At 46.5% G+C, this 12034-nt stretch overlaps 1 protein-coding gene across 1 annotated transcript in view; it reads left to right on the top strand.

The window, feature by feature from the left end:
- Positions 1 to 6535, top strand: part of SLC35B1 (solute carrier family 35, member B1) — a 6857-nt gene extending 322 nt beyond the window's left edge. The window contains exons 2-9 of the mRNA XM_010842768.1: positions 684 to 787; positions 1360 to 1490; positions 1781 to 1811; positions 2394 to 2551; positions 4325 to 4451; positions 5215 to 5321; positions 5477 to 5630; positions 6292 to 6535. Coding sequence (XP_010841070.1) covers positions 684 to 787; positions 1360 to 1490; positions 1781 to 1811; positions 2394 to 2551; positions 4325 to 4451; positions 5215 to 5321; positions 5477 to 5630; positions 6292 to 6344 — 865 coding nt within the window. The 3' untranslated portion in view covers positions 6345 to 6535. The remainder of the gene's footprint in view (positions 1 to 683; positions 788 to 1359; positions 1491 to 1780; positions 1812 to 2393; positions 2552 to 4324; positions 4452 to 5214; positions 5322 to 5476; positions 5631 to 6291) is intronic.
- Positions 6536 to 12034: the final 5499 nt, after the last annotated feature.

Here is a 12034-nt window from a genome sequence, read left to right as displayed (position 1 = left end):
TCCTGCCTTGTCTCCCCAGCCTGTGGTCAGGTTCAGGTTCGCGGTCCTCCCGCCCCTAGCCCCAATGTTCCCTTTGGCCCCTTCTGCTCTCCCAGCATCCTGACCCCTTTGCTGCTAAACCTACCAAGGGTTATACAAAACGCGAAAGTTGGTTCCTAGATTCTCTGGAGGTGGTTATTTTTCTTCCCTTAATTGATGTTTTTCCTGTTGGTTCTAAAGGACTGGGTTTTACAGACTTAGGTTTCCATGACCTGTGCTGGGCTGTCCTTGGAACTCCTATATTCTTGCAGATTGCTGATTACTTCACCCTCGGCCCTGCCCCGGTGTACGTCGTTTCACCAATTTTTCATGTTTCATTCAGCTCCATCCTGTACGGATATGTGTACACAGACAGACAGACACACAATTTTTCACGTTTCCTTCAGCACCATCCTGTACGGATATGTGTGTACACACACGCACAGAGTTTGTTTCATTCGGTTCTCTGATTAGCAGCCTGGAGTATCTAGTTTCTAGCTCCAATAAAATTGGCTCCTGTTGTAAATGTGCCCGGTGATCCTTACCAAACTTTCCCTAAGTCTAGGGAAGAAAAACAATTTCAAAGCGTTCAGTGGCTCTGGATTACTGGAGGACCCTGAGGGAAGTATATTAATTCGTCTCTTTCCCATGCATTTTATTCTTAGAACAAGAGGAAAGTATGGGGAAGGAGCCAAGCAGGAGACCTTCACTTTTGCCTTAACTTTGGTCTTCATCCAATGTGTGGTCAATGCTGTGTTTGCCAAGATCTGTGAGTACTTAGATAATAATCTGTTTTGTGTCCCCTTCCCTATGTATCCTAGGCATTAGGTCTAACTCTCAAGACCCTCAACCCCTTTAGTGCTAACAACAGCCTCTCTATTAGACTTATAAAATGAGTGGCTTTGGAAAAAGGTGGGATTCTGTTTCCTTAAACTAAATCAATTTCTCCGTCAGAAATGTGCAGAGAATGGATCTGTATTCTGGATCCCCATGAGAATATTTAAAACTTTTTCTTTGTCTTTTTGGTTTTCCTTTTTGTGTCGGCTCTCTTTGTTCCCTGGGGGCTAGCAGCAGGGCTGACTAGTCCCTTGATCTGAATGAACATCCACTCCCCGCCCCCCACCGCTCCCCTGCATGAGGTCTTGTGTTAGGTTTAGATGGGGTTGGAGAGTTGGAGAATCTTCAGAGATTTCCCAATCTAAGAGGACAGAAATAGTTCTAAGTACTTCTCATCTTATTTGACAGATAAATTCCTTTCATGTGGCTTTGACTTTTGCTCAGTGGTCCATCCTAGGCCCACCAACTTTCTCTTGTGTGTTTCTTTCTTTTGTCTTCTCCCAGTGATCCAGTTTTTTGACACTGCCAGAGTGGATCGTACTCGGAGCTGGCTTTATGCTGCGTGTTCTGTCTCCTATCTGGGTGCTATGGTCTCCAGCAACTCAGCACTACAGTTTGTCAACTACCCAACTCAGGTGAAACCTCAGGGTGGGGTGAGGGTTGGCTCAGAAGTTCAAAAGGATGAAAGATTCTTCCCTCAGGTCTATGACTTAAATAAAAGGAGAATGTGTCTGGGAAATTAAGAGTGTGAAGAACCACAGATCTGAAATTTAGTGATAGTGGGTGGGCTGTGATAGAGCCGTTTTCTGAGGCTACAGTCTCTGGTGCAGGCCCCACGCTAACTTACTCATCTTATGTAGCACCTAGTTCAGTACCTGGCATGTCAAAGACGCTCAGAAATTATTTTTGCTCAATTTAATTTCAGGTCCTTGGTAAATCCTGCAAGCCCATCCCAGGTAAGCAGAAGAAGATGGTCACTGTCATCCATCCTGTCTTCCTGTAGTGAGCTTGATCCTCCTCTGCTAGGGCTCTATTCCTCTGAGCTTTGTCATCTCACCATTGCTATCTCTAGGGACCTCCCTGCATCCCTTCCTCCTGCCCATCCTGTCATCTGTATCACTTCCTGTTGTGTTGGGTGTTCATTAGCTGGTAATCCTCACTGTGAGCTAGAAGCTGACCTCATCTGCTTCACATGGTCAGTCGTTTTGGTGGCCTACATTGTATTAGATACCCTAAATCCCATTTGATCATCAGTTTCCTTATTCTCAATTTCTCATTCTTCCCTACTGCCCCACCTTTGCCAGGTTCCTTCCTGGAGCCTTTGTTCTCTACGTTTCTCTGCTTTATATTCTTCGTTCAATCTTGTTGCACAGTCATCTCTACGTAGGTGCTAGTCTTGCACTCTCCTCTTTTTGTCCTCTGTCAGCTCTCCTTCTCAGACATTCTTTTTTCCCCACGAGTCTTTGGCTCCTAGGAGATTATTGGTCTCAACAGTGCCTATGGGTGCCTGAATTTTCCACCCTGTTTCTTCTCTGTAGTCATGCTCCTTGGAGTGACCCTCTTGAAGAAGAAGTACCCAATGGCCAAGTACCTGTGTGTGTTGCTAATTGTGGCTGGAGTGGCCCTTTTCATGTACAAACCCAAAAAAGTAGTCGGGATAGAAGAACACACAATTGGCTATGGAGAGCTGCTCCTGGTATGTAATCCTGTTGGGAAAGGAAGCCTTTTCCAGTAACCTTAACAGGAATATCCACCCCCTGCACATACAGAAGGCCAGTTATATGCTTTGAGAGAGATAAGTGATGTTTCCTGCCCCCCGTTTCTGGTTTTTGTCTCTTGCTGCAGCGTCCTTGGCTCTGCTGAGGCTGTAGTGGGGAGCCTAGAATATTTCACAGAAGTTCAGCTCTCCTTCTGGAGAAGAGATAACTCTGAGGCCTGTGTCTAAATGCTGCTGTGAGGTCCCTGAGCCCTGAGAGTAAAGAGGAAAGGAGCAGTGTGTCTCTCATTGGCTTTCCGAGAAACCTGGAAGCCAGAGTTTAAAATGATAGTATATAGCCAGCTAAGCCAACCATGCTCTTTTCCCCATGGGGACCCAGTGCGCAGTGGCTGCAAACAGCAGCCTCCCTGGTAGTGTATGCAGCTTGTTGCCTGTACAGATTGCCCTAAGGGACCTTGGAGATAACTCTGGCCAGTGGACATTCATGACTGGCATGCTGTCCCCAATCTAGGCTCCAGACAGATATGCGTGGTGCCTTTGGAAAGCCTAGGGCACAGTGGCCAGAGTCCACTTTGGCCAAGTTATAATGTCTATTCACACCAAGCTGCAGAACAAGGGGCATATGATTGAGGCCCTCCACAGGGCCAAGTTCAAGTTCCTGGCCACCAGAAGATCCACATCGCCAAGAAGTAGAGATTTACTAAGTTTCACGCAGATGAATTTGAAACCGTGGTGGCAGAAAAGCGGCTCCTCCCACACGGCTGTGGGGTCAAATACACCCCTAATCGTGGTCCTCTGGACAAAGGGCCCTGCGCTCATGAGGGCGCTGTCCCCTCCTTCCTCCTGCCCACCAATAACTCCTACTTCCTGTCAAAAAATAATAATACTATAGTAGCTATTGCCCACTAGGTATTAGGTACTGTTCCAAGTGTTCTACATGAAAATTAGTTAATTTTTACAATAACTTCATAACTTAGTATTAATCTCCATTTTACAGATGAAGAAAATGAGGCAAAGAAAAGTTAAATCGTTTGCACATGGCCACATGGCTGTTAATTGGCAGAGTTAATGGCTAACTTGGGCTTCCCAGGTGGCACTAGGGGTAAAGAATCCGCCTGCCAATGCAGGTTAGACCTCACAGACACAGGTTCAATCCCTGGGTTGGAAAGATCCCCTGGAGTAGGAAATGGCAACCCACTCCAGTATTCTTGCCTGGGAAATCCCATGGACAGAGGAGCCTGGCGGGCTACAGTCCATGGGGTCCCAAGGAGTTGGATATTACTGAACAAATTATGTCCAATATTGCCCTGGATTCTAATCCGACAATGTGACCACAGAATCCAATCTCTGGAGCACTGGACTCCCAAGCCAGGAGGCTAACATTCTGGGATTAGATTTCCTCTCTCCACCTTTAGTGGAAGAATGTGTGTGGCTCACCATGGCCTATTCTAGGCCCCTGCATGCCAGGCTTCACGGCATTGAGTTGAGAAGTGTTAGGCTTCCTGCCCTGCTCTGATCACGTTACATCTGTGTGGCTCAGATCACCTGTCCTTCCGGTGCTGGGGGCAGGAGGGAGCCCACGTGGTTTCTTGTCATCCTCTGCTTGTGGGCAAATGGCAGTGTTTTGTTCTGAGGACTCTGTCTTTAGGCTGCGGCTTTCTGAGGGATCTCAGAAAAGTGAGAGGTCTGTTTCCTGAGTTAGGGAGGGCCCCAGTGGCCTTCTCACTGCAGCCTGTACTCTTTCTTTCCCAGCTGTTGTCTCTAACCCTCGATGGACTGACCGGTGTTTCCCAGGACCACATGCGAGCTCACTACCAAACAGGCTCCAACCACATGATGCTGAACATCAACCTTTGGTCGACACTGCTGCTGGGAGCTGGTAAGGAGTGGTTCTGCTATTCTTCCCATGTATCAGCAGAGGGCAGACTGCCTTCATCCACTTAATCTCTAGCTCTGGTGCCAGCTGTGCTCTTTGCCCAGGCCAAAGGTCAGCCTCAGTTCTCAGATGCCTTATTGTCCAAGCCCTTGAGAAGCCGTCTTAGAGAAACTTGCACCAGTCAGCTCTGCCTGCTGCTTGTACTGGCACAATCAGGAGTAGATCTGTGTCAGATGTCATGGGAAGACGCACAGTAGCAAAACGCAGGGGTGCCCTGGGAACTCACCCTTCTCTGAGGTAGATGAGACATTAGTCTGTGGTGAATACTGAAGATTGTTCAAACATGGGTGTGTTTGCTTTTAAATCAGTGCTTTCTAACTTTTTTTTCAAATCTGGGCACACACAGGGAGTATTTTTCATACAACACACTAGGGTTAACAGAGGAGGCTGTGGATGGCTGGAATTGACCAGTGCTTGGGGCTGCCTTGAGCTGGGGATGTGTGGATCAGTATCTTCACAGCATCTGAGGTTCGCTTCTTTCTGTCACTTTGACAGAAGTAACTCATTAACTTTTAAGTATTTCCCAGAAGAGTCTTTAGTTTCTCTATTCAGAAAAATAGGAGATGCTTGATGGGACAATACAAACTCACGCCATACATTTCCCCTTGCCCTACCCCCCTTCAGAGTGCTTCGCAGGGCTCTGCAGGTGTATGCGTGAGTGTGGCCACACAGGGTGCACTGTTCATCTTTGGGTGCTTTTTCCTAGGAATCCTGTTCACCGGGGAGCTCTGGGAGTTCTTTAGCTTTGCCGAAAGGTACCCTACCATCGTCTATAACATCCTCCTCTTTGGCCTGACTAGTGCCCTGGGCCAGGTGAGTGCCTTGATGGGTGATGGCTTGGTTTCCCCAAGAGAGACTGGCCTGGCTGGGAGAAGAGGGTGGCAAGATCAGCTGTGATGTCCTGTTACAGACTTTCCTTGGTAGAGACTCAGGAACCAGCCTGACTTTGTCTTTCTGTCTTTCTCTAGAGCTTCATCTTCATGACAGTTGTGTATTTCGGTCCCCTGACCTGCTCCATCATCACCACAACTCGAAAGTTCTTCACCATTTTGGCCTCTGTGATCCTCTTCGCCAACCCCATCAGCCCCATGCAGTGGGTGGGCACCGTGCTGGTGTTCTTGGGTAAGTTGCATCCAGAGCATGCAGCTCTGGGCCATACAAAGGGACTTTATTTTTTTTTTCCCTTAATACTTGTATATTTTTTAAATGTGTTATTTTAGAGCAGACTTTTTTTAAAAAAGAAGAGGAAGCATTACCTGTAATCCAGCCTTCCTAAGGAACATTTCTTTTGAATGATTTCTTTCCAATGATTCTTTTTTCCCCAGATACTGAGCAGGGTAAAATTATTATATGTATTCCCTACTAATTGGCACTGCTGTGGATGAGCTGAGAGAACTAGAAGTTTGACTCTTAAATTTCATTCAGTCTTGCTGTGGTTTTTTCTTTGGCTGCACCATGGAGCACACAGGATCTTAGTTCCCCCACCAGGGATCGAACCCGTGCTCCCTGTAGTGGAAGCAAGGAGTCTTAACCACTGGACTGCCGGGAAAATCCCTGCTGTATTTTATATACACATGTAATTTATCAGTATCTTGGTGATTTTTTTCATTTGATACTAATCTCTTTTCTCTGAGGAGATTTTATAAAACTCATGTTTGAAAATTATAGTTTTATTTAAAGCTCCAATTTTGGAGACCAAGGCACACCCCACTTCCCATCCTCAAATAATTTGTAGACTTCATTTCTCCCCATAAAGTTAAGCCCATGTTCTCTCTTTCCATAGGTCTCGGTCTTGATGCCAAGTTTGGGAAGGGAGCCAAGAAGACATCCCACTAGGAAGAGAGAGACTACCTCCACTCCAAGAATATTTAAGTTATTTTCTCCAACAGTGACATCTCTTGGGAAAACGGACACAATAGAGATAAAGGACTAGTGTCAGTCTGGGTTTTTTTGTTTTTGTTGTTGTTGTTATTTTTTAAAGAAGCAAAATCACATATTCTAAAAAAAGCATTTGGATTTTAACAAGACAGTTGGCCATTTCTGTTCTTGACGACCAGGAGCACAGTCTCACACAAAACAAGAGGGAAAGAGAAGAGGCAGAGCTTGGTGTTCATGACCCAATCTGCTCCCACGTGGGTGTGGTTAACGTGGCTGGGTGGCTGGTTCCCCCAAGAACTGTTGCGCTTATGGCCTCTATTCCCACAGGCGAAGGTCTAAATACGCTAGAACAGGTAGGTGTCTGTGAGAGCTAGAGAATGTAAAAAGCACTTTATCTCTTAAAGCTCTGATGGGCAAATATTTCTTAAAAAACTGCAGATATATTCTCCCCTCAAGAAACTTCTCTTGAGGTTGAGATGAAACGAGCCCAGAGCCTCAGAGTCTGCTGCGTTTTGACATTTCCCCATTTCCTCCCCTTCAACCAAAGCTCAACCAAAACGAGAGCGGAGACCCAGTGTGCATGTCGTGAACAGCTTTGGAAGGTCTGCCTCCCTCCTTCTACCTCCGTGTCTGTTCTCAGTCATCTCGGTCCCCTCCTGGGGAGGCTGGGTTAATCCTCCCTTGTCCTCTTCAGCTGCTAAAGCCTTGCAGGCCTCTGCCATCCTGGCGGTGCCCTGGTATTCCCATGCCAGCTCCTGCCTGTTGAAAGGGATGCTGGCGGAAGGCACAGTGGCTGAGTCCTGGCATAGAGCTGCTGTTGAGTTTTCTGGGTGGCAGTGGGGGGAGAAGGCGGAGCATGGAGCAGAGCCACCTGCCCACTGCTGCCTTCGGAGTTGGAAATCGCTATCCTCCGTGGACCAAACTTTACACATGAAAGTGCATTTCCACCAGCTGCAACTTTCACTCCATCTGTTCAGCAGCCCCAGCCCCTTGGCTCTCCAGATGGGCGCCCAGCCTCCTTCCTGCGCTGCTGCCTTCCCACCCCCTGCACCCAGCCTTTCAAGCCTGGCTCAGTTGCACTCGTCTCTCTCTCTTGGGGCCCTGGGTGTCACTGCAGTTCTGCCCTGAAAGGCCCCCTCTCATTTTGAACTCCTCCTTGAGAAGAGAGGTTTTAAATGCATCTGGCTGAACTTCCTTCTTTTCTCCACCCCTTTCTTTTCTCTGTTTCTCATCCTGAAAGTCGCATCAATTAGCTCCTTACCTACTGGACTGATAGTTCTTCCAAACTCTCTTCTGTGGATTAGTTAGGCAGTGAGAGCATGTTACCAGGGCCAGGGGCCTATTTAGCAGTCCTTACCTGGGCCTGGTGTTTCTTTGTTTTGGGTTTTTTAAAAATAATTGTTTGTTTATTTGTCTGTGCTAGATCTTAGCAGTGGCACGCAGGATCTTTAGTTGCAGCATGTGGGATATAGTTCCCTGACCAGGAATCAAACCCAGGACCTCTGCGTTGGGAGCATGGAGTCTTAGCCATTGAAGCACCAGGGAAGTCCCTGGGCCTGGTGTTTTAACAAGAGACATTTTCCCAGTTATCAGGCCAGTCCCCTCCACCTCTACCCTCTGCCTTACCCAACCAGGGGTCTCAGGCACACCTCATACTAGTCACCAAGAGAAGGAAGGATTTCCAACAGCTCAGCATGGCTCTCACCTGATACTAGAGCAAGGCTGTCCTATCCTCGGAGAGCCAGGAGCCCAGTTCTGGTATATTCATTCAGTTCTTTGCCTGTTCTTCTAATCCTTCTGTATGCCACATCCTATGGACATGCTGGGAGTTCAAAGTTGACTAGGATCAGTAGTTACCCTCTAGGGTCTAACAGGGAGTCGGGTAGATAAACCATTGCATCTCAGAAATGCAGAGCTAACAACAAAGGTGTCTGGGCAAGGTGAGGCTTGAGCTGGGTAGAGTGTGGGAAGATGAAAGGAAGTGAAAAAGGAGGTTTGGCTCTACTGCCAATTGGGAAATACGGTTTTAAACTGCCTGGCTTCTCCCCATGCTCCTGCTCCTTTTTGTCTTACAAACTTTTAATTTTATATTGGGGTATAGCCACTCAGCCACACATGTATCCAGTTTCCCCCAAACCCCCCTCCCATCCGGGCTGTTAGCAGAATTCCATGAGCTATACAATAACATTAGTAGCGTTCCATGTTCTATACAATAGGTCATTGTTTATCCATTTTAAATACAGTGCTGTGTATATGCACTCCCTGTCTTTCAAACTCCCTGTCTTCCCCCCCATGCTCCTTCTAATCAGCTCAAGTGAGAGCACAGGAGCAGGTGAGTGGCTCTGCAGTGAGGCCTCATTTCAGCTCAACTGGAAGATATTTTAAAATGTTGTGTAAGCTGCCAGCTTGTTCGGGGTGGTGTACTCACCTACAGGATCACAGGAACTGAGAGTGCCAAGTCAGACTCTCATCAGTAACACTCTGCTAGGTTATTATGGTACTGATAAACGTGAAATACCAGGCAAGTTCAAACAAAAGTATTGTTGATCACTAACCCTGGGCGGCCTGATGCTTCAGGTTTCTAAACATCAGAGGACTTGGATCTGCAGTTAATTCTCAGCTCTGTGTAGAAGGGAGGGAACCAGCACACACATTTTCCCAAGCACTCTTTTTCATTTGGGATATACTGTGCTGCTATTTTGGTCCACCTATCAGGCTAGCCTCTTCAGCTGTTTGTACTCAGGCTCGTGGTAGAGTGGTTTTTCCATTTCCTGTACACCTCTTAGTCTAGGGCAAGGGGAGTGACGCAAATGTGATTTGGGGGTAAAAACCATAGGGAAAACTATTCTGGAATTAATCATCATAAGGGAGAAAAATTGTAAGTTGTTTTTCAAATGACTTAAAGGGGCGCTGTGGATCATCTCCAAAGTGGGTTCTTTAGCATTAGGTGATGTGTTTCCTCAGCCCTGTAAACCCTGTCAAGAGGACTAAGCACGCATTTCACCTTTTGGAAATGGAAGAACAAGTTAGGGAAGGGGGGCAGCTTGCAGTGGGTCCCTGGGTGTGTCCCAGGGAGATTAATGAGAACTCAAGTTTCCCCAGTTATGGTTGTGTCTTGGACCCATGCCCTCGGAAGGGCAGAAGGCAACCTCCTCAGGAGACCCATTGCCTCTGCTGTCTGGTCCCACTTGGCGGTGGAACAGTTTGCACATTTTATAAGTGGTGCTGGTCACTCTCCCCAGATGTCCTGGCAGAGAAACTGTCCTGGGTCTCTGCGGGATCGTTCAGCCCTTCCCACTGAAAACACACCAGCTGTCTTTAGGAACAGCAATCTCATATTTATTGAACTCCTCCTTTCCCAAAGCTCTTTAGTTCATGACATTTTATCCTTACAACACTCCTGGGGAGAGCTTAAGCCAGAAACAAGTCTCCCCATATCCAGAATAGAGAGCCCCAATTCCACTGAAGTGCATCAGCTGAAGGTCAAATGACTCCATGGGAGGACAGGGCCCAAGTGAGCTTCCACTTAGCACATGTCAGAGGTCAATGAGCTAAATCAGTGGTTCCCTGATTTAGCTTTTGGATTTCCTGATCCAATAGGATTTTCAGGTAATTGGGGGTGAGGGTTGTTGATAATAGGTATACTGGTTTTTTATATTTTCAAGTAAGGACTTAAAAATTTTTTTAATGTCATATGGTTTATAAAAGGACACTTTTGTAAACAAAAGTCCAAAATTTTAGGAAAAGCTAGCCACCTCAGAATAAAGGATGCTTCTTTAAGAAATGATAGTTGGAAATCATATCACTATATAGGTAATAAGAAAATTGATTAGTTTCAGAAAATGTTCAACATAAAACATCCTATGGCAATACATTGTAGGTGCATCATTATGACTGTTGGCTTGAAACACCCTGGTCTGTTTGGGGCTTGTATTCCATAATGCAGTCTACTGAAACTCAATGTCACAGAAGCACGCTGACAAAGATGGAAGCAACCTGCAATGAGGTTTTACATCATCTAGAACATTCTGAGAGAGTCTAAAAACAACATCCTCCCAACCTGAGCCACTTCTGCCTTCCCTCTGCAGGGCCAGGAAGAGAGCAGGCCATGGGGGCCAGAAGGCTTTCCGCAAGGGCTGTGGGAGGGAGACAGACTTGGCAGCTCAGCTCCGAGGTCTGCTGCTCCCAGGATGTTTGGGCAATGGCTTCCATCAGCCAGCTCAGGAAGCTTAGAATTGACTCTTGAAGAACTTCCCCCTACTGGTGAGAGCTGAATTCCAACAGGCACAGTCCTCAGACTGGGAGCCACAGGGCTGTGCCTGCCACAGCATGAAAGCTAGAAAGAAGAACAAAGACAGTCTTGGAATGAGGAGTGGTTTCATCCCGTGCCTTCCACCTGAGCAGCAAGTTCATGAGGGCTAGTGGTTTTCTGTCCAAGTATAGCTGACTCCCTGCTATTTCTGGGGAGAAGTGGAAGAGGGCAAGAGGTTCAAGACATTGTCCAAGAGGAAGGACAGAATATTACTTCCTGCCTACTTGCGTGTTTTGTCATGATGTGTGGGTGGCCAGAGCTAGTAGAAGCATCATGTTTCAGCTTAGGGACTGATTAGACACCATTTCCTCCTACTTGGGACCCTGAAATTGCCGCGTTCATACGGTAGTCCTAGACAGAATGTGTCACTCTTTCAGGAAGGCTGAGAACTCTCTGAAATTTTAATGTAAGTATGTGGGTATAAAACAAGTGGTGACACATATGTCAAGCAAGTAGGTTAATTTTGCTGTAAAAAGGGCCCACATCTCTCTCATATTCTCATAGGGGCCCACTGTAATTATATTCTCATTTAATGAAAACTGATTTCCCAATCAGAGTTACTGTATAACGGCACGACTACAGAATATGAGAAAGCATCATCTGTTTAGATGGAGGGGTGGGATCGAGTTTGCAGAGAAACCCAAGAAGAGTAACATACCCAGTTTCACATCTAGCTTTCTCTAGGCCCCTCCAACACACTTTATCTAGAGTTGTGAGGGTTAGCAAATAAAAGTACAAGATGCTCAGCTAAATTTGAATTTCAGATAAACAGCACATGCCTTCTTAGTATAAGTATGTCCCATGCAATATTTGAGACATATTTATACCGAACAATTTTGTCTTATTTATCTTAAATTCAGATTTAGCTGGTGTTCTGTGTCTATCTGGAAACACAGCCTGTGGCATGAGTCACTGTCACTTGTTTTCATGGGCCCCTCTTTTCCTAGAAAAGAAGACAATCTCAGATGCATCACCACTTGCAATTCTGTGCCCAGGGCTTCCAGGTACTTTTGCTCAGAGCCAAACATTTTGTAATTTCCCTTTTGGCCAGGGTGAGATGCAATCCCAGACTTGATCAGCAGGGGGCACCATTTTCTTAAAATAGATCCCCAGTGACATTTCTAGGGACTCAGAAAGGGGACTATTGAAGTTTCTGTGGCTCTGTCTTCCCTCTGGAGCTTCCCACTTCTCCCCACATCACCACCCTGCCAGAGTTATCTCTGTGAAACAAGAATCTGATCCTGTCGCTTCACTCCTTAAATCACTTCCAAGATTCCATGATTAACTCCCTAATACACTGTAAAAAGCCCTTGGGGATCCCACTGGAGTCTTTTCC

Source organism: Bison bison, unplaced genomic scaffold (assembly GCF_000754665.1).
Source record: "Bison bison bison isolate TAMUID 2011002044 unplaced genomic scaffold, Bison_UMD1.0 scf7180017864180, whole genome shotgun sequence".
In the NCBI taxonomy this organism is placed as follows: Eukaryota; Metazoa; Chordata; class Mammalia; order Artiodactyla; family Bovidae; genus Bison; species Bison bison.
The sequence above is the reverse complement of the archived record's forward strand: the minus strand, read 5'-3'. Positions and strand labels throughout refer to the sequence as shown.